The 27,765-nt window shown below is 43.2% G+C and overlaps 1 protein-coding gene across 16 annotated transcripts in view; it reads left to right on the top strand.

Annotated features, from left to right (window-relative positions):
- Nucleotides 1–27,765, top strand: part of ADGRL3 (adhesion G protein-coupled receptor L3) — a 406,353-nt gene that overhangs the window by 282,973 nt on the left and 95,615 nt on the right. For 13 of the 16 annotated variants that reach the window (XM_071742547.1, XM_071742549.1, XM_071742548.1 and 10 more), the window contains one exon: nucleotides 4,379–4,459. The exons of the other annotated variants lie outside the window; for them this stretch is intronic. In XM_071742547.1, coding sequence (XP_071598648.1) covers nucleotides 4,379–4,459 — 81 coding nt within the window. The remainder of the gene's footprint in view (nucleotides 1–4,378; nucleotides 4,460–27,765) is intronic. 16 annotated transcript variants of the gene reach the window in all.

Below are 27,765 nucleotides of genomic sequence, written 5' to 3'. Positions count from 1 at the left end.
GGCACCAGCAGTCCCTCCATGTGCAGCCAGGCTTGCAGGTACCCTGCTTTTCCTGCTTCAGTTCCTTTAAGCTTATGATGGTTCCTGGTATGTAATACAAGAGGCATAGTGTCAAGAAAGAAGAGATAATGTAGTCTGAGTGCCCTTTGGAAAAGAGGGTTTTCTTGTATTCAGTGGCAAGCACAGCTTTGAGGGAAGGATGGGAAAAATAACTGTGGGAGAGAGAAAAAGAGGGAGTGGATGAGTTACTGCTACCCTAAGGACTTAAAAGGGCAATGAAAGATGAAAGAGAGATGTACAGATGAAAGAGAGAGACTCCATAAAAGTCCATGAATAAGTGAAGCAGTGGGCAGAATCAGTGCTAACTCTGACATGTATGAGCTGGGAGATGGCTTTATAAAAGCTTTATTTAAAAAGAAAGCTTTTAATGCAAAATGGAAAAAAGTGGACAGTGAGGAAATGATGTTTTGTAAAGATAGTCATTGATGAAAGGCAGAAAAAAAGGCTGTGAGGAGAAGTCTGGATATATGCCAAGTAATAGATCTAAATGCCATTTGTTTAATAGCATGTCAGAAGAGTTCTTTAGCAAGCCTACCAGCTTTTTATTTGTCTTTCCATACATTTTATATATGCATACATATTACAAAGTTCAAAAATACTCCTGAGTGGATAAAAAAGGACAAGAAAAAATGAGTAGTTTTTTGAATTAGAGGGGATGACAGTGATAGTCCTGGAAACTGCAATCCAACAAAGTGGAATGTGGTCTTCAGTTAGATAATAAATTAGATTTTTTTTTAAAAATCCCATTAACAATTAGAATATTACAGAAATTTGCCCCCCAAATAATAATTGCTTTTTACAGATCAGATCATCACAGGTAAGCTGGACTGCTTTTAAAAATTGAATTATTCAATTACATGGGAAAAAAAAAGGCCACAGCATGCAAAGCATACTTTGAAGGTATTAGTAGAATTGTATGTTTTCTAAGACTTACCTTTAGAATATATCTTCAGCATGCCTAGTATGTGCCCATCCTGGTCTTAGAAAAAATATTATGTGAAAAATTGAAATGAAAGTTTCAGGAATCGTGTGGGTTCATGGTTATTATCTTAACTCATGAGTGATCCAAGTAGGTAGGCACACAGAAAGGGACTGAGTCTGTGGAGGTGGCTGCACTCAGAATTGCTGAGAAGGGGTGTAGGAGAGGCTGTGCATGGAACACCAGGTTGTCTGATGTGCTACCACAAAATTCAGCAAAATCCTGTACGTGAAAAGCTAGCTAATTTAAGAAGGATCTTGAAAACTGGTGAGCCCATGAAACTCAAAATCATACCTAAAGAGGCTGGAAAATGGGTGGAAAACTGACCAAGAGATGCAGTCTAACATGACAGCAAAAGCTGTGTTTCAGTGATTGGATTGCCTCTGGGTAAGGACAGTAAAGAAAGAGGACTCACACCCCTTGAGACAAAAGAGTTTCAAGCATGTTTGCTTTAAAAAATGTCTTCTTGTTGCTGCTGCTGGAGCTGGGGCAGTCATGGGGGAGAACTGCAGGTGAGGTGCACAGCTGTCCATGCCCAGTGTGGTACCAGGGGTGCTGAGCAAAGAGCAGTAGGAAAGAGTGAGGAGGAGCCATTCTGGTGATTTAAATCATCTTCATGGCACTGTCAGCACCAGAGCTTTAGGAGGCAAGTCACCAGGTATTTGAGAGGTCTCTTATCAGACATTTTTAAAAGGCTTATATTTAGTCCAGTAAATGTTGGTGTTTTCTCTTTTTGCATTTGGGGTTTGAATCTTCCAGTCTTACAGTAAAATCCAAGGGAGAAAATGATGAAGGGCCAGGCAGAAAGGTCTCGTGATCACATACTTGACAACAGGAGTTGTGCTCTAGGAAAGGCAAACATCAGGGGCACTGGAAACTCAGCCTAGATTCAGGGGGTTGGTGTGCCATAGTAGATGCTACAAACAGTGGGTGTATTTCCAGAAAGGATTGGGGGAAAGTGTTTTAGTAGATAATTGCATGAGACTGCTTTGTTGCTGCTTTCCTTGGTTAGTCAATGAATTCACAGATTATTTTGTTTTCAGTATTTTATGTTTGCCTCTGTAGATGACTAAATCACTTACGGGCAGATTTTTGAAGTTGTATGGATGCTTATTTTCTGAGTATCTAGATCACTTTAAAAAATAAATTTAAAAAAATCCCTTAGGCCATGTTATTTTCTTCCCTTGAGTCTTCACAAATCATTATCTTTGTTCCTCTAAGTTCCTTGCTTTGTAAAACGTGTTGCATTTCTCCAGTGTCAGACTTGAAAATAATGGCCAGCCAGGCACTTCTGATCTGCAAACATCTCCCCGTGTCCTGCCCAAAGAAGGCTGTGCCACCACGTGGACTTTGAGGGTCAGATCTGTATTTCACTCCCCAAACTGCTGCCACCAAACATGCTTCTTTTCCCATTGCCACAGCACGTGGATGTGGCCTGGCTGCCGTGGCTGAGATATGGCTGTCCTCCTGGAGAGAGGCCGTGTGGGCAGCAGACAAGGACTTTGTGGCTAACCCGTGCCACCTTTGCTCCTTTGCCCCACGGTGCCTGAGGCTGTTGTGACATTGCTGCAGTACTGCCCAGACTTCAGTCTCTGTGCTCTGATACAGAAAAAGCAGACCAGGGCTGTCCCGTGGCTGCCTCCCCATTGTTGTTGCCATTGCTCTGCTCCTGCCAGTCCTGGGGAGCCATCAGGAGAACTAAGGGAAACTCAGCACAGCCTCGGTGATTAGGTGTGACATTGGCAGCTTCATCACACGGTACTTTCATGATTATGTTTTATTGCTGTTTACTTGCTTACCTGGGAGCTGGCTGCAGAACCACCAGATGGTTAGAGACAGGGTGGGATTTGGAGAGGGCCGTGCAAGCTGTTTGAATAGGAAGCAGGCCCAGCTTTCCATCAGCAGCTGAGGCATCTTGACCTTTGGTATTTTGTTGGTCAGCAGGACAGGGGAGGTGACTGTACCCCTCTGCTCTGCTTTTTTGAGATACCCCCTGGAGTACCTTCTGAGCCCCCAAAAGAAGGGCATGGAGCTGTTGGAGCTAGTGCAGCAGAGGGACATGAAGATGATCAGAGGGCTGGAGCTGCAGAACTGAGCAGCTGTTGTATGATGCCTTGTGCTCTCGAGTCACACAAAGTGCATTTTTAGCAGAGAAACGAGATGGGGAAAGTGGGGTAACTCGTTATTAGCTATGCATTCGCCTGGAGCATATTTCCCATATTAAAACACTTGAAAGTAAATACAGAATTAATGATGTGAGGGTAGATTTTAAACCTGGATCATGTCCAGTTGTAATGGCTAATAATGCAAATTATCTGGGTCAACTTCAGTGTAAAGCAGTAAACATTCCCTGCCCATTCAGGCAGATTTTTTTTTCCCCTTTCCCATTAATATTTTATCCCCTTGAAGAGATGTTTGCAACATATTATATGCACCAGCATCCTGTGCTTGTGGTATTCCTGGCTGTCAGTACAAAGAAGGCTGAAGACTGCACTGCTGCTCCACTGCCTGTGACACTGGCTTGGAAATTGCTTAGAGCAACAGCAGCAAGTGTCAACAGGGAGCAGTATTAATTATTTGGAATGTGTCTCATAAGAGGAATCAACTGCTTTTATTGCAGCACAAATATTACTTGAAAACAGAAGGTTACTCTAGCTGTTACCGTAATCTCTGTGTCATTAACTTTCCATGTTTAGAAAAAGAGATTAACAACCCTGTAAATTGTTACAGTAAATAGATGAATTACAACAACATGGTTTTATTATAAATAGGAGTTTCTCAGTATAGTTACCTCCAAATTACTGGAGAGGAGTCTGTAGCAACTGAGAAATGGCCTGGTGGTGGGGAACCAGAGAGTCTCCACCCAGTGAAGGCAATGCTGAGCTCCACAAACTGAGGTCTGCATCTTCTGCAGGTGGGAAAAACAGATGCACTTGTACTCCATACCACGCTTCCTTCAAGAATTACTGTGGCACAGAAACACTTGCTTCCCTCAGAGAGTGAGATTAACAGATTGAAGGGGCTTGTGTGAAATCAGTTGTCTTCTGTGGCATATGTCCTTTTAAGAGAACAGAGTGCAAAATGTACATGGTAGTGGTAAAGCAGGTGTAACTAAAGCTCAGCATAGCACCCATGTCTGCATGGAAAAAGCAAAATAAATGGGAATGTTTTCATCAGGTGTCTCCACGGAATGCAAGTTCCTTGTGAAAAATGGAGAAGAAACCAAAATACTTGCAAACCTGTTCTGTGTCCAGTGCCGTTAAAATGCTGTATGTTGAATTATAGCCCTGATCAATCTCTGTAGGAAACAGTGGAACTAAAGCACTTATTTGTCCACAGGGCAGGCTCACCACGGGCAGGTTTCCTACATTGCCCCACCAATCCACCTTGATTCGGATCTGGAGAGACTGCCATCCAAGGGTGAGTCTGTGGCACAGCCTCCATGCACGTGCATTGCACACCAGCTGGGGCTGCACATCATTCATTTGTTCATGTAGCCTCCATGGTAAGGTTATGACCAAGGACTTTTATCCAAGGACATTCCTGGGAGCAGATGCATTCCTGTGGGAGAGCTGCATGAGAGATGACCATGTCCCTTGTGCCCCATTGTGTAGCTTTGAACATACCATCTTCATGAGCTAGTTTGCTCTTGCCCCTAGTTTACTTCTGGAGGGACAGGCATACCATGGGTCCTGCTCTCTGCCTTCATCCTTTCCCTCCTAACAATGGTGCACGGGCACAGGGGGCTCTTGGCAGGCTGCAAAAATGCAGATTTCAGCTGCCCCTCAGGTGTGTAAAGGTACAGACATGGCTGTGTGGTGGTTCAGGCCTGGGTTCAACCCACTTTGGTTGTTGCTTGTGGTTTTTTTCTAGAGTGTGACTCAAATTTCAGATGAAGTGGTTGCCCTCAGGAGCAGTGCTGATAGCCAATACATACGGAGTGAGCTCAGAACAGCCGTGCTAAAGTAGTTGCCTTTCTTCAGTGGTACGAGGGAAGTGATATGAACGAGAGCCCTTGGTTTCTTTTCCCCATTTAAAGGATCTTGCTTTGTGGTGATGAATCCCCAGGGTTTGCCTCTGAGGCCCAGGGAAATGGGCTTGGCCTCAGAGCAAGCATCCATGCTGGTGCAGACTTCTTACGCCTTCCTTTCTTCTTTTTAGTGAAGTTGGCAGCATTCAGGCAGGATATTAAAGTGACCACCTAGTCTTGGAATGGATGGATAGTAGCAAAGCTAAAATCAGACAGTTATGTGGAGGTATTTCCTGGTCAGCTTCAGAAATGTGTATGAATATCAAACACAGTGAATGTTGTGGAAGAAGGGAAGGAAGAAGGCAGCCTACGTGTGTTAGCAGGGAGATGCACTGTAGCTTAGGGTAGGGTTTTTTTCCTTTCTTTCCTTTCCAAAGAGTGCTACAGTGTCAGGCTAAAGCAGGGTGCTAAGGGTACAGGGTTGACCTCTGCAGTTATTGTCACCTTTCTGCCCAGGACTGTAAGGCTGCAAGGATGTGTGTGTCTGCACGTTTCTCTTGAGTGCTCCTGACTGAAAAGTGCAATGTGTTAATGTGAGATTAATGCAGATAGGCACACTGTCAAGATGTCAGCATAAGCAATATGAAAGAAAGCTGTGTTCTAAATTTCACTGTTTTCCATCTCTAATATTCTGGGAGACAGAAAAGCCTTTGTGGTGGTGAATTGCAGCTGCAACTGCAAACCCTTCTCCTCCAAATAGCCCAAGGACTTTGTGGGCTAGACGAAAGCACACTTAATGCTCCTGCCATAAAAGGCTGCCTTAGTTTTGAGTGAGCTTTTCCACCAGCATCCATGTGGCTAGATCTGTCAGTTGATCAAGTGAACGTTTGCTGGGTTTTTTCCCCTTTGAAAGTGTGAATGTGTGTTTTCTTAGCTGATGGAGTAACAAAAAGTAAGGAATTGACTTTTGGTGCACAGTAGCAGTCTTAGCCCTATTATTCCTTGGTGGTTCCTCTTATATCTCTGCAAGGTGTATCATGTGCTAGGTGTGAGGATGGTGGATTCACAGTCCTCTATCCAGATCTGGTCTTGTCATGAGTCAGGCTGGTGATGTACAACCTCCTGGCAGTCCGCAACCTCCCTTCAGCTTTGAGTGAACTCCCCCAAAATTGACACATCCATTTGAGTTCATCAGCTGCTTCTAAACCACTTGAAACCTTCAACTTTCTGGTAAAATTCGTTACCTTGCTTTTTTGGCAGAGCAATCCAGTAAGGCAGAGCCTGTTAAGGCTTCCAGGACCTTATTGCTCAAGTCTGTCTTTGATGTTACTTGTGGTAATTGAGAGTTTACTCAGAATAGGTCAGAGTAAATCCTTGCTGTGGAATCTGGAGCAGCCTGTGGAAAACTGAAGGATGCTGGAACAGCAGCAGACATAGAAGTTGTGCCTTGCTTTTTCTCCAAGATAAAAAGAGCTAAAAACTAACAAAAATGTAGCTCTACTTAGACATCTTTTACCTCATTTCCAATCTCAGCACATAAAATCCATTACAATACTTTAATAACATGATTTTTATGTTGGTTTTTTTCCTAAGTGTGTGAGGGTTATGAAGTTTTTTTGGGTTTTTTGACTGAATTTTCTGACACCTTGGGACATGCTCAGGTCACGTTCCGATCTTCCTCCTGTAACTGCAAGAGCTATTTTAAAGAAAGAGGGCAAATATACCCCTGTCCTTAAACTCTTATTGGTTCTCCACATTTCCAGTAGCTGGAACTCTAAAATAAGAGCAGCATTAAGACTAAACCCACTAATGCTTTGGGCTGTGGCTTTGATGCTCTTCATTTCCCTTCTCATTCCCCTTCACGCCAAGCTGAACACCAGCTGCAGGTCAATGTTGCACTTAGAGTAGCAAAAGGAAGAAGGCAGCATGCAATTTTAATTGTAATAAATGGAAATAGAGCCATGGTAGGGATATAAAAGCATATTTCCTTTCTGTCTTATTAAGAAATGATACAGCTTTAGTGCTCCTGTGGGTCTGTGCAGCTGCAATTCTCAGTTGGCAGATTTACTTGTAACTGCCTCTTCCTTCTCCTGTTTGAAAATTTTATCACTGGTGACATTTACACATTCTTTATTCATGCAGGGCATTTCTACCTGCCTTTCAGAGTCCTCAGACCAGGAGTGAATAGAGTACAAACTCCAGTAGTTTACTACTCCATTAGTGTCATGGTGCATTACAGAGTGATTACCCTGAGCCACTGCTCTGTGCAGTAACATGTAAACCACTTGGCAGAAATGAGGCCCTGAGTCATCACTTTTTATTATGACACTTCTTATTGCCCCCCCCCCCCTCTCCTTTTTAATTTGAGGGTGTTTGAAAATTACTTTTGTATACTGTTAGCCATTATTTTTACAGCTCCTCTCAGTGTAACGATCTGGAGGTGATTACATGATTTTTACACAACCACTTGCACCATCCATATGCAGAATAATTCCAGGGGTAGCTGAGACCTCAGATTGTGTTCTCACAGACTGAAGATTAAACCATTGTTTAAAAATGGATACATGGTTACTGTCAATAGCAAGGAGTTTCACACAGGAGAGTGGTGCTGATAGTCTGGCTCAGAGAGGGATTTTATGGAATTACCATATATATCAGTAAATTAGATTTAGCTTTTGGAAGCAAATTCTGCCAGGTATAAATCACAGCAAATAAGTGAATTAAGCTCAGTGAATTCACATACTAAAACTATTCATACAGCTTTATAGAAGCAGACTTTAGCATATATGAGAAATCATGTTAACCATTCAGTATTGCTTGGTGTTTAAAGCTAAGCAGCCTGAGGATCTCTACTCCCCTGTTGAGCTAGTGCTTTGCAAAGTTCTCTTAACAAGTTGAAGCTCAGGAAATCGTGGTCTAGAAGACTGATACACTTGAAGTTCAGTGCTTTTCCAAAACATGAATTGATAAGCAAAACTGTGTACTGATCCCCTGTTCTAGAAATGAATAGCAAATAAAGGTTTCTTTAGGCAGGAAGGTTGGTTTCGCCCCAGTTAAGACACTTGTTTTTTTTTTCCTCTAAACGTCAGCAGTAGAGTTTATCCTAAGTAGGTGCAGAATCTCTCTGTATCCCTTCAGCAGCACATGAGGGAGACAGCCAGAGGCTTTTCTGGTTTTTCTCCTTTTTCTCCAGCTCAGTGGCATGTCCTGTTGTTCTTTCTTCTTTCAAATCTGGATTTGTTCTGCCATTTGTCATGATAAAGCTCATACAAAGCCCTCCTCTTCCATGCTGTCTTCATACAGTTCAGTGTGGTGACCAAGTGGGTTTTGGGCAGTGTGTTAGGTGTGATGCAAGTGTGCATTGCCAGGTGTGGAGCTGGCTTCAGCTGCAAAGACAGTGGAAGGATGAGCTCTGATGTAAGGCTGCAGTGTCCCTGTGTGCTTGCTGTCAGCAGTGAGGACCCACTTGGTGTCCTGTGGCTCTCCATATGCAGCAGGAGTTAATTGCATGCCGTTTGCCATTTTTTTCTCCTCTGGTGCTGAACTGTTGCTCTTAATTCTTTGGAATGTGTGTTGTGTGGCAGAGGGGCACCTCGGGGCATTGCTGTTTATTAGTATAGCAGCAGCCAGTCTAGCAGAACCCAGAGCTAACAGAGTCTCTCAAGGAGGAGTGCTAAATCCTGTATGCTGGTGGGAACTTATTATGGTTTTACACTTGAAAATATTTAAGAATTTTGGAGGATGAGGGTGGGGAAAGCAGTGAATGGTTTTTAACACCTTTTCCATTATTCCTAGTAACCTGAAAAAGAAAAATCACTTTTTAACCATAGCTTTTTTTGCCAGCTATGCTGATGCCTTGTAAAGGGGTTTTGCTATAGAAAGCAGCATGCATTGTGATCTAAAGATGCCTTGCTATGTTATTCTTTGCAGGCTGTTTGAAGCTACCATATGACCTGATAAGCTCAAAATGGACATAGACATCCACCCAGCACATTCTCTTAGTTTTCCATTGTTCTGGGTTGTGCCACTTGCCATCAGTGGTGGAAGTTTCAAGCCACCAGACAGTGGCCACAGCTGGAAAGCAGAATCAGCTATGGAGGTGTCCCCTCAAGCATCACTAATCTAAAGTGAATGTCCTATTGCCAGCTTGAAAAGCTATTGAACCAATTCGGTGTGGAAAAAAAGATCACAGTGTTGTATACAGCATGAGACCCTTCTCAAACTTTTTTTTTCCCTTTCCTGCCAGACTAATTTTTGGCTACACTTCTCTTCCTGCAATATTTATAGGGCAAATAACTGTTTTAAATGAGCAGATGGGGGAGACATAAGACAAGCTGTTAAATTAATAAACATGTGTGGTGCTTTATCAGTAAGGGAGCCCATTTTGGCATTTCTTCTGGATGATTTGTATGGCCTTATAACCATTGCACCTGGTGCAGGGACAAGAAATGGGCACTTAATAACCAAACAATGTGCAAACTCCTTCCATTATAACTTCATTATGTCAGATCTAATCGTCTATAACTAGATGTCAGATACGTAATTTATGCCCAGTTCCCTTGTGGAATGGTGGCCAGATGAATGAATGGCCCCATTACTGGGAAGGAGCTTTTACTGTAACTTTTCCCCTCCTGGGTCCCCGTCCATGCTCCATTTTGTCATCTGGTATTAATTCTGAATCATTTCAGGGCTGCAGAAGAAGAAAACGTCTGATGTATTTGTATTTGTGTAATGGGAGAAGATGGCAAATAAATCATGTGAGAGGTCAGATTTCAGGTCCACTGGTTTCCTAAGCCATACACCTGTTTAAAAGAGAATAGCACTTTGGTTGAGAGGCAGAGCTGGCCTTCATTTTAGCAGGCCAGAGGCACTGAAGGAGCAGAGATGTGAGGTTACCCTTCCTGCAGGAGCCCTCTGCCACGCCTGAGCCACTGGGAAGCTTCTCTGTGCCACCGCAGCCAGGCTGCTTCCATCCTTTGCTGGGTGATGGATCTTCTCTGGGGTTCCATCTCCTGGCTCAGGGTGCTCCATGAGGCCCCTGATGGAGTGTGTCACCATCACCTGAGAAAAGGGGGGGGAGGAGGGGGAGGAGAACGTTTTTCTAGGGCAATCCTTCAGAAACAGTCTGTGTTAGACCTGCATGTAGGGTCCCAGTTGTTCTGTGCTGGGCCTGTAGAGACTCACAGGTGAAGTAGGTACAAAATGAAAGGATCAGGTCGGCATGGGTCCCTTTGCAAAATGCCTTTTATACATTTCTCTATTTTAATTTTTTCAACATACGGGCTTGTTTTGCAGTTAAAACTGTGTTGGAGAGCAACTGAATGCATCTGGGAAGAGGGGCTGTAATAACACAGCTAGGAAGCTGCCTCTGATACAGCACTATTGCTGTGTTATTGGTATATGAGTACTTAATGAGAAATGTGTCAGATACAGGGGTAGTGTCTATTTTATTCTTCTTCAAGTGTAAATCTGGATGGAAAATTATCCAGTTAATACCATTTATAATAGTAAATGATAGAGTCTTACACAGTTTACTATTGCCAGTATAAAATGATTTTAAGACTAGATAATGAATGGTATGTTTACCTAACAAAATATTCAAGTTTCCTAAGCTCTTGACTTGGATATTTCAGTGGATTGTAGGCTAAGATATTTGCAGCAGTGAAACACCATGTCATATCTATAGCATCTTCTGCAAAATACTTTCTTTTTTTTTTAATTTTCTCTTGATTTCATTTTCTAAGGTTTCCATTTTCCACTGTGTGTGTGGTGTCTGTAAAGAAAGCAGATTATCCTTACCAAAGAAATGTTAAAAAAATGTAAGTTCTGGTTTAAGACAAGTTAGGAAAAGCAACTGGTATCAACCTGAGGCTACTCAGTGGTGTTGTCTGTCTGCCTCCCAGTGAGGTGCAGAAGGATCTGACTGTCAGTGAGCAACTTCAGCGTGCTCCTATTGAAGTTCATCAGACTCAGGCTGTGCATCTCCAAAAAGGCAAACAGATCATGTTAGGCTCAGAGGTGCTGCTGTTCACAGCACTGAGTCTGAGAGTTTGGTGTTCGTTCGATGGCTGTTCAGCTGTGCAGTGGGAGTTTCTGTAGGTCAGCAGGGTTTTTTTACAGCATTTGGCACCTGGAATCAGAAATAGTTGGAAATGAAATATTTCCTTTGGAGTCAGTAGTCTGATGGTCTCTGGAATGTTTGGGTTTAGAGCATTCTTGAGTTTGCTTACAGTGGATTATTGGATTTTTATTCTTCTCTTTCTTGTAACAGAGGAATTCTAGTGATGTGATATAATCCGTCCAGAGGGAAATTCATGCCTGTGAAGGAGGTACCTGACTCTTGAAAGGAGCTTTTGGAAAGCCCAGATTTAATAAGTGCATACTAAATACTGATTGCCAGATAACCATTATGGAGCCCCATTACTAAGATTGTAACTTGGCTCCCTGATAGGAGGCCTCGTGATCAAAGTCTTTGAGCCAAGTGAATTTGGCTTGTTAACTGCAGTATTTTCTGCAGGACAAGGACTGCTATCTCCTAACTCCAAATGGTTTGATGTTGCTCTCAAGATTGGCTCAGTGTAGTTGATTCTCCTTGAAAAATCAGAAGCAGCAGTCTTTAAAAGATCTTGGTTGTCTTTGAAAAGAGGTTGATGAGATGTAATTAGAAGGGTTAGAGGGCCAGGGTGCATGAAGGCACAGGAGCCATGGGGCTGCTGGCCCAGGAGCTTTCAGGGATGGAAAGAATTAGCTGGACTTGGGGCAAGGAAAAGGCTTTGTCCTTACTCAGCTGAGGTTGCTGTTCTTTTTGCAGGGCTGGTACAGGAGTCTTACAGAGGGCTCTAGATGAAGTGTGTTAATCTGTAGCAAGCATATCCCTTGTTTCAGTGCAGCTGGTTTTTGGAGAAAATTGCTTGTGCTTTCTTCATTAAAAAATTACCACAATTATGGATGCTCTCATGGCAGTCTCCCCTTTATATTTTCTCTAAGTCCTGGTTTAATCTTTATTTCATTATGAGCACTGCTTTGCACGGATGTGTGTGTGTGTGTGTCTCTGTATTATGGCCACAAATTTAGTAGTAGACATGCAGCAAAATAATACTGTTACTGAGTAAACAATTATGTTTCATTTTCTGGAATAAAAGGGAATGTGTGCCCATAAATCTTCTTCTAAATAATCTGTGTTGGAGAGTAAAAAGAGAATGAGGTTTCTAAATTCATGAAGGGCCTTCAAAGCAGAATCCTTTGTGCCACTGAAGTGCAACAAGCTTATTTATATTTTATTGTGCTTCTAGATCAAGCTGCATTATTATGGGCTGCCTTCCCCTGACACTACAGCTATTGCTAAGGAAAAGGTACATTATGTTAGTGTTTTGTGACCATAACTATGCAAGATGGATTCTGTACACTGAAGAAGTTAAGGAGGGGGAAAAGTGATGTTAATGCACCATTTTGATTAGAGCCACTGCAGATTGTCACCCACATTTAGAGGCAAAAAGCAATCTTGAATTTGAAATGAATTCACACAGAAACTGGGAGAAAACTAAACAATTGAAAGAATTTATTCACTTCAAAACTGCTCAGCAGTGGGATTCAGGAACTGGTGCTTCTAAGAGGGAATCTGGCAAAAGCAAACTGAACGCTTTCACCAGACATGTTCAGTGAAGAATTTCTCAGCCTTCTTGTGCCTTAATGTGTTTTGATTGTGTAAACAGAGCATTCATCCTTAATTCTGTTCCCTGGCCTTTCCAGTGCTGCTATTTTGTGATTTTGGTACCTTCCTCTTCATTGAGGTGAATAGAATGGCAACGTGATGCATTAGCTTCAGTGTGTGGAGTCAAAGAGAAGGCCAGAGTCATGAGCCAGATGCTGCTGTCCATGCTGGTTCTTTTAAAAAACATGCTCTACAGACTGTATTGATGAGTATTATAAAAATATTTACACAACAAGTAAAGCAAACAAGGAAGGATTTTGGCATTCCTTCTAAAGGAATGTTCTGAACTGAGTTTCCCCTTTCAAAACTGTTTCCTCATTAACACTGTTGCCAAGCCACGAAGCAGCCACAGAGAGGGAGGACTGGATGGGCGGGAGCTTATCTCAGTCTGGCATGCCTTGCACCTAGGTGATTCAACCAGGAGGTGTCCTTGGCATTATCCAGGGTTATCATGGATGTGACACCTGATAATAGATAATTTTGGGCTCATACTACTGCCTCTCCCACTTTCAAACTTTCAGTGCACTGGAGCTGGGTTTGCACCTGAATAGGGTACGGTGGGGATTATCCCTTCTTATTCTAAATTTCTAAATTGGGTTGGGACCAAACAGTCCACCCAGCTGAAGTCAGTCATGTTTACCAAAGCCCTGGCAAGCAGCAGCCCTCGGGCAGGGCTGGGAGGTCTGCTGGGGGCTTGGCTGCATCTTAACCCCCTGAGAGGTTGTTTAACATCAGCTTCAGCCTCTGACCCTGCCACGGTGGGCAAAACCACTTCTTAATTCTCTCTTTTCCCTCCTCACTGCCTTTGTTGCTAAAATCTTGTACAATGGGTTCTTTGACCCCTAATAGGGCTTTAGGAAAGTTAATATGACATCTTCCTAGTCAGGGCTGTAATAATTCATGTTATACCTCATTGCTCACTCTTGGTCATTAAATCCTTGGAGAAGTTAAGGTGCCCAGCCTGGGAAGTGTCACTGGGGCAGATTAAATAAATGCAGTGTGAGGGGCAGGGAAAGGAGTAATCAGCCCTCAGAGACAGCAGGTACTTGAGGCACTGAAGGTGTGTGCTGTGAAGAGAAAGATGGGAAGAATAAAGAGTGGTGAGCTACCAAAACATGGATTGAGGATGAGGCCAGTGGGAGAGAAGTACCAGAGGGTAAAACCAGGCTGCAGGGTTTTGGCAGAGGATGGACACAGAGGACTTGTTGGGCAAACTGCACAGCTTAAATTAGAGGAAGACAAGATAGAAAGGATAGGAAGGAAAAAATGGTTTTGTTCTTTCTTAAAGAATGCATTTATGTAACATATGGAGAGATTTAAAATCCTTTAGCTTTGGACAGCTGAGCCTTCCACTGCCTCCAGCAACTATGCACAGATTAAGCATGTAACATTTATATTCCTGGTTTCCTACCCCAGCTACCCATTCTTACCTGGTTGCTTCTTCCCAGCTTTTGTGCCAAGTTGCTGCAATTAATAGCAAAAATCTGGATATTTCCTGAGCATCATTATTTGCTCCTAACTTGCCCTCTTGGTAGTAGCATAGAGCACAACTCAATGCCAAGAGCAGCCCAAGTGTGCTCGGACGTTTTTTGAGCCTATTGAAATCTCCTCCTCAGCTTGGCCACCCAGATGCTCAGCTGCTGTCTCTGTCAGATGAGTGTAGCTGTGCCTACAGGGACAGACCATGGACAGGGATGTTTGAAGTCCTTGGCCTCTCCACAGTCCACTTTTAAAAATGGTGTGCACCTTTATGGCTTAAGGTTTATGCTTATCTTTAAAGCACCCCACTTCTCCATACTGCCTTTACTTAAATAACTGCATGTTGGTGTAGATATTTCTCATATAAACTGACAGGGTTGACATTGTGAGTATTTTGCAATCATTTGTTTAATTAGCTGAAGCTCTCTGGGGAGAAGTGTATGAAGTGGCATCCTCCCAAAGCCTTAGTTAAATCGGGTTTGATTTTTTTTTTATTTGCATGAAGGGCTCTTAATGCAAAGCATAAAAAAGGGCACAAATGAAAGGAAAGAAGCAACAAAACCCCTTCTGTTGATGGGCAAGTGTCTCTTTTACAAATTCACCCAAATACAGAAAGGAAATTCCATTGAGAAAAAGGGGCATCCAGGCAGGCTTACGTTTTTCCAGAGATGGAAACTCAACTGCCTCTCTGGGCAGCCTCTTCTGGTCCACTGCTACCCTCACAGTGAAGAAGTTCCTCCTCAGCTTAAGATGGAGCTTCCGGTTTTAAAGTTTGTACCCCGTACCTCCTGTCCTGTCACTGGGTGCCACTGAAAGCTGTCCCCATCCTGCAGACACCCACCCTTTAAGTGTGGGTAAGATCCCCCCTTAGTCTTATCTTCTCCGCACTAAAAAGGCCCAAGTCCCTCAGCCTTGGCTCATAAGGGAGATGCCCATTCATAGTCCACTCATCATTTTCATAGCCCACTGCTGTGCCCTGTTTTGATTCTGGGCATTTAGTCACTGTGTCTTGTGAAGTGAGTGAGTTTCTGGCTCCCTGGCAGTGCTTGAAGTGCAGTCCCCACCTGACACCCCCCCTGGTTTGAGGCCAGCAGGATGGGGTAAGGCCAAGAGTCCATCTATGACTTGCTACAAAAGGCAGAGCAGAAGGGGCTCACAGTAAAGAGCTACAGTTACAGTCCTGTTATTTTTTTTCTCCAGCCAAATCTCATTAAGGATGTGGTGGTATTTCTAGGCTATTTCCCTGATTCACAGTTCTGTCCCACTCCCCAGTGTACTGTCAATGAAGAGCCTCAGCCTGGAGCCACTGGGTTGGTCTGCAGGCACCTCAGCCTCCAAGTCACTGTTCAGATGTGTAGCAAAAGCAGCCTCTGCCCCAAAATCCTCATCTCCCCAGAGGGCCCTGGTATATCAATCAGCATCTCTCAGCCGAAGAGATGCAAGTAATGAGCAGGTTTTATTGACTGTAATTGCACTTGAATGAAGTAGATGTCTGAGCAGTTGGTGACTCCCGCAGCCTGACACTGCTCCTGCAGCAATGGGAACAGCATTGCTTTGCCCCACAACAGTTCCTGTGCCAGGCAGCTTCAGAGGGCACAGCTCTCTTGGCTTAACTCTAAAATAACTTGTCAAGTATGCTCTAGAGGCTTAAACTTTTGCCCCAGATAACATACATAATGATCTGGCTACCTGCACTCTTTCATCTTCACTTTTTTCTCTGATTTTCTTGGAGTTGTTCCCACACCCAAAAAATAAAAGGAAGGGAAGGGTTGGAAAGGAAGAGGAAAACAAAAAAAAAGAGGAAGAGGATTGGAAACACGCTTCAATAGCAGGCAGGGCTGAGGCAGAGCCTTGGCTCTGCTCTTTGTGTCCTCAGGGTGGTAGTGCAGCTACTGCTTCCTTGTGCCTTGCTGGCTGACAGGTGGGAAGAGGAGGCACATTGTATGTTTAAATTGCTGCTTAGGGGCTTGTTGGATGTGCATCCCTGTATTTAAATGACATGGATGCATCTGCTCATGTGCTTTGCCTCCTGAAGCTATGCAAGGGCTGCCAGGGTGAGTTGTGAAAGGGGCATTTTGTGATGAGAGGGTTCAGAGTCAAGACATTGTCAGATCAGCAAAGATTTTGTGAAAATGTCTTCTGCCACTGTTGTAGCCTCAGAAGACAGGGCAGGACTTCTGTGGGCAGCTGACCAAAAGTTACGTGGGTGAAGAATAAAGAAAAAAATCTGTAGAAAATTTTTACTAGGCCCAAAGACACTAAGATTATTTTTTTTTAATCTGTGCCTGCTTACAGACCAAGGCAGTTTGTCAGAAATCTTAAGGGAAGCCAATTTTACTGACTGGGTAGCTCAGAGTTTTCTCTGTAGCACTTCTCAAAAGGCAAAGGTACTTCACACAGTTCCTGCAGCAGCCTCAAGCAGCCACAGCCATCCTCAGCAGAGCTGTTGAGGATGTGTCCCTCAGTGCTTATTTTGTACTTGTATTTCTTTTGTTCCCAATGCTGGCATGCTGCTGTTCTGAAGAGTGTGGAATTACAGGAAAAGATAATCACACAGTGGGATTTAAGCTGTGTCAGATGGGAGTGTACCCCACGATCCTATTAAAATTAGGAGCATAGCTAAAAGTTACAGAATTTCACATTACAGAGTCCATAATATACTGCAGGGCAGCTGTCTTTAGCAGGAGGGGTGCAAATCTGTGGAGCTTTTCTGCCTTCATCTATGAAACCACTTTAGCACTTGGCTTTTTCATTTGGCTTTCTACTGTATTTGGTTTTGGCCACGTTTGAATAATGTCAGAGCCAGAACTGGTTTTATTTGACTTAATTTTGTCCACAGCAAGATGTCTGTTGCCTCGAATGATGATGTAATTCCTGATGCAGAAGGAGATGTCAGACCTCTGCTCTGGTGTCTTGGTTTTCAATACACCAGGCTGTGAAGTAGCAGGAAATGGTGGAAATTGCAGGGTGGAAGTGGGTTTAAATGACAGGAATCTCTACTGTTTCTTCAGGGAGAGAGCTGTAAATTGCTGCTCTCTCTTGGCTCTTGCCCTAATGCAGGTTATTGCTCTGCTTTTGTTTGGTGGCATTTCACCTTTTCTGTAAGTGGAGAAAGGTAAAAATTTAGAGGGAAAAGAAAGTAATATGGCTCAGTGTTAAAAAAAAGTCTGTCCAAACACCTGAAATTGTTGTATGTGGCTACTTGTTGGTTAGAAAAGGTTCCTTCCAAGGGGGGGTGCACACAGGGAGAGATGCTGGCTGGGAGTGAGGGATAGCTGAAGGCTTTGAATGCAGTTGAATGAAAAAACCAAAAGATCTGTGTTGCTAAAGCTCCCAAAGCCCTGATACCGTGCTTGGCTCCCCCAGCAACTCTGCTCCAGGTTGGAGCCTCCCAGCTGCCACATTTGGTTTTAAAGACCAAAGCAGGAGCCTCAGCACATTTTCTGGTTGCCATGGTTTTGGGAGACTGTGGTATTCCTTGAGTTGTAGGTATGCTATAGCTAATTTCACCTGGAAAGTGGTGATATTTTCTCTTCTTTGAAAGTGAAGATTTTGTCTCCTTGTTCTCACCCTACAGTTCCTGGGGGGCTGCTTGTTTATGGGGTTTGTGTGCATGGATGCAAAAATGACACTGAATAAGATCAGTAGAGAATCTGTTGGGCTCTGCTTGTGAGTGCTGGGGAGTGATGGAGTAGCTTGGTAGCTGCTCAATGCAGTGCCCATATCACAGATGAAGGGTGTTGAGCCAGTTTTTGGCTAAGTTGCTGCTTTCTCAGCAGGCAGATTCAGCAGTTACAAAGTGAAACTGATCTGAGTGATACAAACCTCAGAGCCTGAGTTTTTACAGAGGGGATGGAGCTGTACTTTCCAGTTCCTGTCAGAGGAAGTGATGCCACAGTGCATTCTTTTTTTTTAAGTCTGAAAATCAGTGCAAGAAGCAGAGTCTCCATTTGTATTTTTGAAGACAGATGCAATGTGCATACTATAATGGCACTGCATCCTTGCTGGTTTGGTTGGAAATGAAATTTCCCATTTCCTCCTCCTAGTGTTGCTTGGGATTTGGTGCATTTTTGAGCTGTGTATATATTCAGTTTCCAAGGGACTTTGCATTTGTACATGGGTGTAGCTGTCCAGTCATAATGACTGTGTCCTTAAAATTTGCCATTAACTAAAAAAAAAATAAGATTGGCTCATAGCTGCATCACATTTTATGAAGATGTTTCTATTACCCTACACAGTGTTGGGTTTGCTTTTTTCTTTCCAGAAAGAATGTAAGTAGGATCCAGGAGAGGCTGTGCAAATCAGGAGATGGTTTGTTCTCTCTGTGTTCAATCTCTCCTTGAGCCCAGCACAGCTCGTCACTAATCCAGGTGGATTTGAGCAGCAAGTTTAATGTACCAAGAGAAATGCACAGTGCAGTTCAGGTCTTACCAGGTGAAAAATATGAGAGAAAGGAGCTGTTCCAGCACAGATTTGCAGCTGGGACTGATGCTCCTCCTGCCTTTCTCTAAAGGGATCCTGGTGGTCTTCACATCACTTTAAATGGGAAAAATTTGGGGCAGGGAAGGAGAGGGAAACACAGTTTAATGGAGACAAAGTAGTACATATCTCTGCATCTTATCTGAACTGAAGACAGCAGTCAGGATAACAAATTGCTTTCATTTTTTGTTTTTCTCATTCTTTATCTCTGCTTAATGACGTTTTCTTTTGCTTTTGACACCTGTAGCCACTTGCTGCACCAGTAGAAATGGAGGGTTACAATATCCCTGTGGTAACTTGGTTGTGCTCAATGCCAACCATGCTGCCACTTTGCACAGGTGTAAAAATTCCTAGATGAGGCACAGAAAATCAGTCTGTAAATCTGTCAAAATAGTGGCTTTTCTGCATGTACTGATTTTCCATTGTCTGTATTCATTAACAGAGAGCAAAATGGATGAATTGGTGCTCAGTTCCAGGCAGCTGTTCATCTAACTTCCTCAAGCTGCACATGCTTTGGGTGGTTAGGATATTTTCACTTGCAAAGAAATTTTAAAAAATTCCCCAGCCTCTGTTATCTCTTCCACTTTCTGTGTGACCTTCAGAGACCAAGAAGCCACCACTGTGTTTTGTGCTTTCCTGGTTCTGGTCGTGTGGCAGACTTCAAAGACTTTGTACTGAAGAGTGGCTTTTACAAGGATCCTTCTCCTTCTGCACATGGTTCCCAGACCTTAACTACAAACCCTTGTGCTGGGATGTATGTTTTTCATTAAGAATAGCTTGGGAAGTGCTGAGCTCTGCTTGCTATGCTGGTCCCAGTGACAAAAATAGTCTCTAAGTTGATGACAGGGGGATTTTTGAACTTTGAATAGCAGAGGGGAAAGATTGCTATTGTGGCAGCATAGTAAAAGGACTGTGACTTGCATCTGTCATTTACCAAAAGGTAGAAAGGGTTGATTTATTTTATAAGAAGTTATCATGCTTGTCCTGCATGTTTACAAGAACAGGGAAGGCTGTGAAATAGGCAGCCTGTATCAAGAGATCTGAAAATTCATAACCCATGAGGAGAGGGAATTTGAAGGGTGGTTGGGGGTCTCCCACTCCACAGGCACAGCTCGAGGAGGAAGCCAAGAACCCAGGCAAAAGCCATCTTGCACTTTAGGGCTTGGTTTGTGCTGGGAGGAGGGGGGGAAGGAAGCTGTAGGTGGTTTGAAAAGGAAGCATTAGGCTTGTTCCTTTGGCCTGAAACACACAGAAGAGCAGCAAGATGAGCAGCCCTGCCATCAGAGCCAGGTACAAGGGGCCATCTTGGGCAGGAGGCTGAGGAGAGGCAGCCAAGAGAGAGGCAGATGCTTGAATCTGCCTGGAAACCTCAACTGAGTTATTTGGGATCTATGTGGTATGTCAGAGAGAGGCTGAATCCATCATTAATACAATAGGTGGCTTTCTTGGGAAAGGACTTCTCAAGCTGCTACTTCCCTCCCTTTCTGCAGCTCACTGATGATGATCATAAGAGGAACAGAGGATTATTATAGGTACAAGCTTTTTAGACACTAGAGATAACTCACAATGCTGAAAACTGAACTTATCTCTGCTTAAAATTTAATTGCTCCCAAGCTGCCCCTAGTTACTTGCATTAAGTTTCACACGATCGGGAAGTGCTCGTCAGCCAGCGTTGGATTTAGCAGGAATTTGGCAGATGTTAGTGAAGTGCTGGAGGAAATCCAGACCACAGGATCTGCAGCGTATCGTGTGGTTGAAAATTTGTTGGTAGCTGAAAGAAAAATCACAAACCTGGAGTTAGGAAGAACTGGACACAGATGTGTTCTGATCAAACAGCCAGGAGGTTGGATCAGCACCTCCAGCACTGAAGGAGCAGCACGGGTCCTGAGGGTCTGTGTGTGAGGTGGCAAAGCAGCAGATAGTTTATGATTTGCTTTTAGAGTTCTTTGTGTGAGGAACTTTAGTATCTCCATGGAAATCTTCAGAAAACAAACAACAGTCTGTTCTGAGGCAATTTGACAAATTAGTTATGTTTTCTGAAACTTAGGTTTTCATTGCAGGTTTTCCTTCCTCTTGATGGCAATTATTCAGAAATAGGGTTCTTGTTCACTAGGAGACTAATTTATTTCTGTTACATATTTCTTTCCTATTGAGAGGACAAGCATGAATAGTTAATGAGGTTCAAGAAAGCTTGATCCATTTTTTTTGTGAGTAAAAAAAGCACTTAGCTTTATATCAACATATGTGTATTATTATTGTAGCCTTGACAGCTGTAGCACTGTGAAACTGCAGAGGGAGTGGATGCCTCTCTTAGACAAATTAGATGTTATTAATTATGAATTAAAATGTAGGATGGTACAAGTTCTTTTCAAAGTAGCACATAGTTGTGTTTAAGAAGAAATACAACACAGTTCATGATTTAGTATCTGTCATGTTTTAATGCATGCAAGTATCTTGACAGTGGTTGTGGCAGGAGCTTGTATTGAAAAAGTAAATCTCACTTTAAGCCTTTTTCAATTGAAACAGTGTTTGGTGGAGTTTGTGCAAAAGATTAAGTCTGATTCATCCCTTTTTGGGAGCGAGCTGATGGGCAGAGATAGAGCAGGACCTGCTTTGTACTATCACAGCATTTGATCCCTTTATATGATTTCATTTGTTCTCTTAATACAGCAAAATGTATTTCATATGCTCTCAGCCTCTAATACAACCTGGGGTCAACAGATCTCTGTTGCTAGAGAGCTGCTGCCTGGGAGAGATGCTGAATCCCTGTCCTAATTCTGCCTCATCTTTTGGTGCTGATCTGGCTTTTTTAAATCTCCTGGTGAGGATGTGAGTGAATGGGGTCCTCTGAGTTTGGGTCAGTGACTGCAAAATGAGTTCAGTCCATCATTGGCTCGTAAGTGTTGGCTCCAGTAACCTTAAGCCTAGGCTTAAAAGCTGTACTGAGTGATTGCTTGTGCCTAAAAGTTGGATCAAGAGCTGATTTTGATCCTGATCACCACCCCTTTCGCTCAGCTGTGGTGAGTGGCAGTGAGCAGTAGGTCCTCCCACCAACAAACATCCCCAGCCTCTTGGAAATAAAAGAAGTAGCTGCCAGTGGGCTGAGAGCTTTGTGTGGAAAATAAACATCACATCAGCATGCCCTGATAGGTACTGGTGTCTTCTAGGCTGCTCTTAGAGATGCTTTGGGGTCTCCCCAGTAGAGGATGCACGTTGCTGTTGCAGAAGACAAAATGTCAGCCAGGAAGTGTAGTTGGTGTTGCTGCCCCTGGACCTGGACAGGGTGCATGTTGCTGAAAAAAAGCTGCATCTCCCTTAGTTACCACCTTGCTGGAGTCTGTTTGACCCCACTTCTCAGTCTTTATGAGATTTCCATCTGCTCTGCTCTGAACAAGAGCTGCAGACAGTGATGCTTTAACTGAATCAATGTCCCTGTTTTAGCTCAAATACAAAGCTTAATAAGGGAAAATAACAGCTTAATTTGGAAAGGCATGTTGTAGGCTAGGGAGACTGATGTGTGACTGCTGCCAGGAGGATTAGGGAGTTGTATGTCATACTCAGAAATGTGCTGTGGACATGCTGAGCTTGGCACAGAAGATGGGAAGAGTGGTCCCTTCAGTCCAATGTCTTTTCTGAGCTTCAGACTTCACAGAAGTAGATTCCTGAGAGAATAATCTGAATTGAGAAAAGGCTTCATTCTTTTGCATTAGCCATTAATTTCCTCATACAATAGAACATGGATCAAAGCCTTCCCTGTCCTCCTTTTGTTTTACTGTAATCCTTGGCATGCCTCAGCACCTCCCAGGAGTGTGTTGGGAACTGTGTTGTATGAAGTCCTCTGCAGGAGGAGAAGGAAATCATGTTGTCTGGTTGGGATGCAGTTTTCCCTGCCTCTTGCCATCAGTCTGTTCTTAGCAACCATACTGTTATTCTGGATCTTACATTTATCCATGGATAGGCTTCTAAACCCTTCCCAGCACCAACTAAACACCTCAAGGAAAAGTTAGCAAAGAGCCAAGGACTTGCTGTTTCCTCTGTGCCCCAGAGATTTGCTGTAAGAGTCCGTGGTTTTCAGGAAACAAATTCAGAAGTTGCTTGCTGTTGGGTGGGATGATTTACAGCCCAGGCTCAGGCTTGGAAATGTTGATACATTGAAGGCAATGATGCTGGAAGGAACTAGAGACCTTTGCTGCCATTAGTGTTGAGGCACCTCCAAAGAGCACCTCAGGTCTTGGGAAAATGGAATGGCCTTTGATACCTTTTCCTGTCCAGAAACAGGCTGGCTAGGATTCCTAAAAAAAAAAAAAAAAAAAAAAAAATCTCTTTTCAGCCAAAGCCACATTTTTCTCTGCCTTGGAACAGTATCCAGTGGGGAGACTCAATTGCTCTCTCCAGCTACCTGAAAGGAGGCTGTGGGGAGATGGCTGTTTGTCTGTTCTCCCCAGTAAATGATGGTAGGACCAGAGGAGATGGCCTGAAGGTGCAGCAGGGGAGGTTCACTCTGGGTATGAGGAAGAAGTTCTTTACTGCAAGAGTAGTCAGGCAGTCAGGAAAGGGCTGCCCAGGGAGGTGGTGGACTCACCATCCCTGAGGGTATTAAAAAAACGTGTGGATGTGGCACTTCAGGGCATGCTTTAGTGGGCAGAGTGGTTTTTTTCTGGGCTGATGGTTTGGCTCAGTGATGTTAGAGGTCTTTTCCAGCCCTGACAATGCAGTGGCTGTGTGTATATCCATGGCAGCTGAGCAGAGGGTGTAAGCTGCTTACCACTGCAGTGCTGCTAATTTCTGCTTTGCTGAGTGCCTTCAGGTTGGCATGCCAGTGAACTCTGTGGCATTGATCAGAGCTCAGCCAGGCTTCAGCCTTTAAAAAAAAGTAATTGTGTAATATTTCTTTAAAGGTTTAAACGTTTCTTGACTTCCCTAAATGCTGACCACGAGGGTCTATCCCAGATGACCTTCTTCCTCCTTTCCCATCTCCAGCCTGACCACCATACTAGAAAGTCTGTTATTTCCTTCAATTACAAATTAGTTCATTGCTATGCTCTGGTTGCTTTTGTTTTGTTTTAGTATTCCTGGCCTGACAGATTTCCTTTAATTATATTCTGTCTGCTTCAGTTGCATGTTTTTTCTCATTTACATTTAAGATAATGAAAGAAGAATTGCTTTTGATGACATAAGTGAGCTAGATTTTGGGTTAGCATTATTACAAAACGAGAGTTCTAGCTGGATAATGTAAAATATTAAGGGGGTTGAGGTTTTTAGTACCTGTAAAGCACTGCAGTGACTTGAAGAGCTACTATACTTCCTCCCTGCAAATTGATGAAACTTCTTGATGTGTGCATGGAATTTCAGAGGCTCAAGGCTAATAACATTACAGGTCTCAACACATGTACTAAAGGGTCTGCTGTAAAATGTTTAACAAAATAAGAACATCTCAACGTATTCAATGCTGAAGAGAGGGAAAATTAATAATCACTGTAGTGTGGTGTATTTATTTTATGTTACCTATGAGACCTGTAAAGTGGGGTTTAGGCTGTGTGCTAGAAGTATGCAGCAGCTCTCTAGCCTGGTCTTGTAGCAGTAGTTTTATCTTATGCTTAATTATCTGTAAGCATGTAAAGGTCTCTGCTGTATTTATGAATAAGATACAATTTGCTCGACTGCTTTTTTTTTATTTCCAAGTTTTCTGTTAATTATTTTGAATCTTGCAGTCACATGAAGATACATTCTCATTTACCTATACAGCAGAATAATTTTTAATTTTTAAGGTATGTGCATTAGACCAGGTGAGATTTTCTCGTCTCTCCTCTTTTTTCACCATTGAATATATGAATTTTTTTTTCCTGTACAAAACCATGATTCTTTTGTTTAAAGTATCACATTTATGCTTTGTAGTGATATGAGTTCCTTAGTTTTATGGGTGTTTGGATTATACAGAGGCAAGGAGATTACACAGCTTAAAAATCTCTAAAGGATACAATTTACTTTTTTAATTTAATTTCATTTCTGTGTATATCCTGTCTGCTTTTCTTTCCCAGTTCTCAATTTCAGCACCTTTGTTGGTGGATTAGGGGCAGTTTAAGGTTCCAGGCCAAGAGCACATTATGGGAAATGCCTATTGAGGCACAGCAGCACCTGGATGCTCTGTGCATTTGGTGCCTCTGGTTTGGGTCACTAATTCCCTGGGCATATAAATGTTAGCACTTGACTGCATGGAAAGCCACATGCCAAACCTGAGGAGGCAGAAATGCAGCTTCAGCCTTAGATATATTACTTTTCAGCTGTTCCTGAACAGGCTACACTTTCTTGTAGGTTTTTTTTTATGCCTGTCTTTTTTGGGGGCCCAATTCAAAGTCCTGCCAGGTCAGGGACTGCATTCCTCTGCTCCTCAAGAAAAGGCATGCTCACATTCCAGTGTCGTGATCTGCACCAGCCAGTAACAAGAATCATCTGAAACCTCAGAGGTAAAGAGACACATCAGCGGGGAAAATTTTTCCACCTTGGGCTTATGTATTGTCATCAGCCCCTCAGGTGAGAGACTGAAACTGCATCTTGGCTAAAACTGACTGCCAGGAGAGCTGGTAACCCTGACTGGTGCAGAACCAAACAGGTTCAAATAATCCTCCGTGTCTGAGTTTTGGGTGCTGTTCCTTCCTGCCTCTCAGCTTTCTGCTGTGACTTTTCAGCTGGGATGACTAACATGACAGTGTCTCCAGTCCTGGAGCTTCCAGCCTAGAGGTCCTGGCCATCTCCATGAGATGCTGGGGCATATGAATGCATATTCAGCATTGGTACCAGCACCCCAGTCTGCTTCCTCAGTAACAACAAAATGGACCTGGCTGAGAGATGTCTGCATGCCAGGCTTGTTAGGACAGCAGTGGGGACCTCGTTGGGTACCACACTGCCTCTGTCCATAAGCAGGGAAATTTACTATGAAAATGTCTTTTAAAGTCTTACCAAGTTCAGTTCACTTTAAAACACTTCTGTCTATTGCACAGTTTGTTTATTTGTTATAAATACTCTTCACTGAAGGAAATGTGTTTTCCATAATATTAATGGCTCTCTCGCTGTTAAATCCCTCCTCGGTACATCAGGTATCTATAAAACAAATCTAGATGCCAGTCCTGTAGTTAAGCATTGTTTAGGCAGATCTCTGAGCCAGCATGAATACAGATATTAGAATTAAGCATTACAAAATATTGGCTTTCCTACCTAGGTAATAAAGAGTTTTGGAAGGGAGCTAAATAGCATTTTATGGTTTGTCAGGGAAACTGCTTTATTTGTGAAAGTACCTGAATATTGATATTCTTATGATGGAGTTGTGTAGCTTCTCTTGGTTTGGCTTACATGAAAGATTTTTTTTTTTTCTGCTTAGCACGGGCTCCTCCCATCCCTCTCTTCCATCTGTCACTCCAGGGGCAGAAAGAAAACCACTGGAAACTTTGAGGAGAGGTTTGAACTCATCCCAGTACTAAAAGCAAATTTGGTCAAGGCATGCCTGCCCCCTGATACACAGAAGGTGTCTTGACAGCACATCCACCCAGAGTGCACTAGAACATGCTGAAAGGAAAAGCCTTTCTCAGTATTTCTCTGTTTCTGCTGGTTTCAGTGGTAAGCTCTTTCCATGGCTCAGACTGATTTTCTCTTAGTCCCAAGAAAAAATGGAATGAATAAATAAATAACATAGAGGGTAGTGCATTCAGCCCGAGTGGACCAAGTGCCCTGTAAAGAGAAATCCCTTGGGTAGCTTTTGAAAAGGATTTGGTTTTGGAATGAGGTTTGAAATAAGCAGTGGGCTGCAGCAGGAGGAGAAAATAGATGGATTTGGTGCAAGACAAAAGGTGAGCTTTTGCTGGCAGATTTATCATTCCTTTTGCTCTAGAGGATGCTCAGACTACAGTATGGATATAATATCTACTGTACAGACAGCAGGCCCTGCTTTCAGGGCTTTGATTCATGTCTGGGAATGCAGGATGACCTGCATGCTAATGTAAGGCAATCCTAACATGGGTTAGAGAAAAGGTTGCTAACACTTTTCTAACTCCACCTTCTACATTTTCTTCCCTTTCATCTCTGAGTTCAGCTGACCAGCCCAGCCACAGAGTGTGTTTGTGCTCAAAACAAGGGCATCCGGACTGTTCTGGAAGCCCAGCAATGGTGCACAGAACCAGAAGGGATCTCAGTTCCCAAGCCTCAGAGCAGCAGGGGTTGAGGGATGGTACACATGCTGTAAAGGGAGATGCACAGTAAAGGCAAGAAGTGGCCTGTGTGATTTTTTACTTGCCAAACCAGGCACAAGGAAGTGGGGCCAGGTGGTCTTCACCCACCTCTCTCCCCACACCTCTTGCACACGGGCATGCTGCAGGGCAGAGAGATGATTTCTTGTAGTTCCAGTGCCTTGTCTCCTTGGGTCCAGTTGTACCATGCCCCCTTCCTCAGGACAGCACCATAACACAACCAGGTTTTAAATATTAATACAGAGATGAGAGGAGTGTGGTTTGGAGGCGTAGAGAGTCACTGGGAATTGAAAGGTCCAATCTTGCCTTTTGAAAGCTGTCCAATTGCTGTTTTATTTACAGCATTTGAACCATTTCACAAATTGGAAAGCAACCATCCAGACACTTCACAGGCAGATTATGATCTGTTTATAAGAGTCCGAGGCATTTATCTGAGTGCAATTGGCCATCGTGGTGACTAACAGCTAGATTGGAGGTATTACACACACAGGTGAACAGAAACTATTTGAAGATGATAGTTTTCTTTTATTGGAGTTGTGTTTGTAGCTTGCAAATGAAGAAACGTTCTGGGTAGTAGTACAAACTACTTTGGCCCTTAGAAGGACTCCTTGCTTTGATTGGATAGATCAGAGAATTCTAGGGTGTGAATCATCATTTTATGACTCCTACACTTTCTTCCAGTGATTGCAAATGCAGAGGTGTAGAACTGCTGGAGGTGAAGCAGCTCCATCTGGCACTGCCTCTGTAGAGTGCATGCAAGTTGTTCAATTAAAGATGCAGAAGTGCAGGCAAAAGGCAAGGAACACATTAGAAGAAGCTACATCCATTGCCAAACAGACTGGAAAAATCG

Source organism: Heliangelus exortis, chromosome 4 (assembly GCF_036169615.1).
Source record: "Heliangelus exortis chromosome 4, bHelExo1.hap1, whole genome shotgun sequence".
In the NCBI taxonomy this organism is placed as follows: domain Eukaryota; kingdom Metazoa; phylum Chordata; class Aves; order Apodiformes; family Trochilidae; genus Heliangelus; species Heliangelus exortis.
Note: the sequence above shows the minus strand (reverse complement) of the source record. Positions and strands in the feature narration are given on the sequence as shown.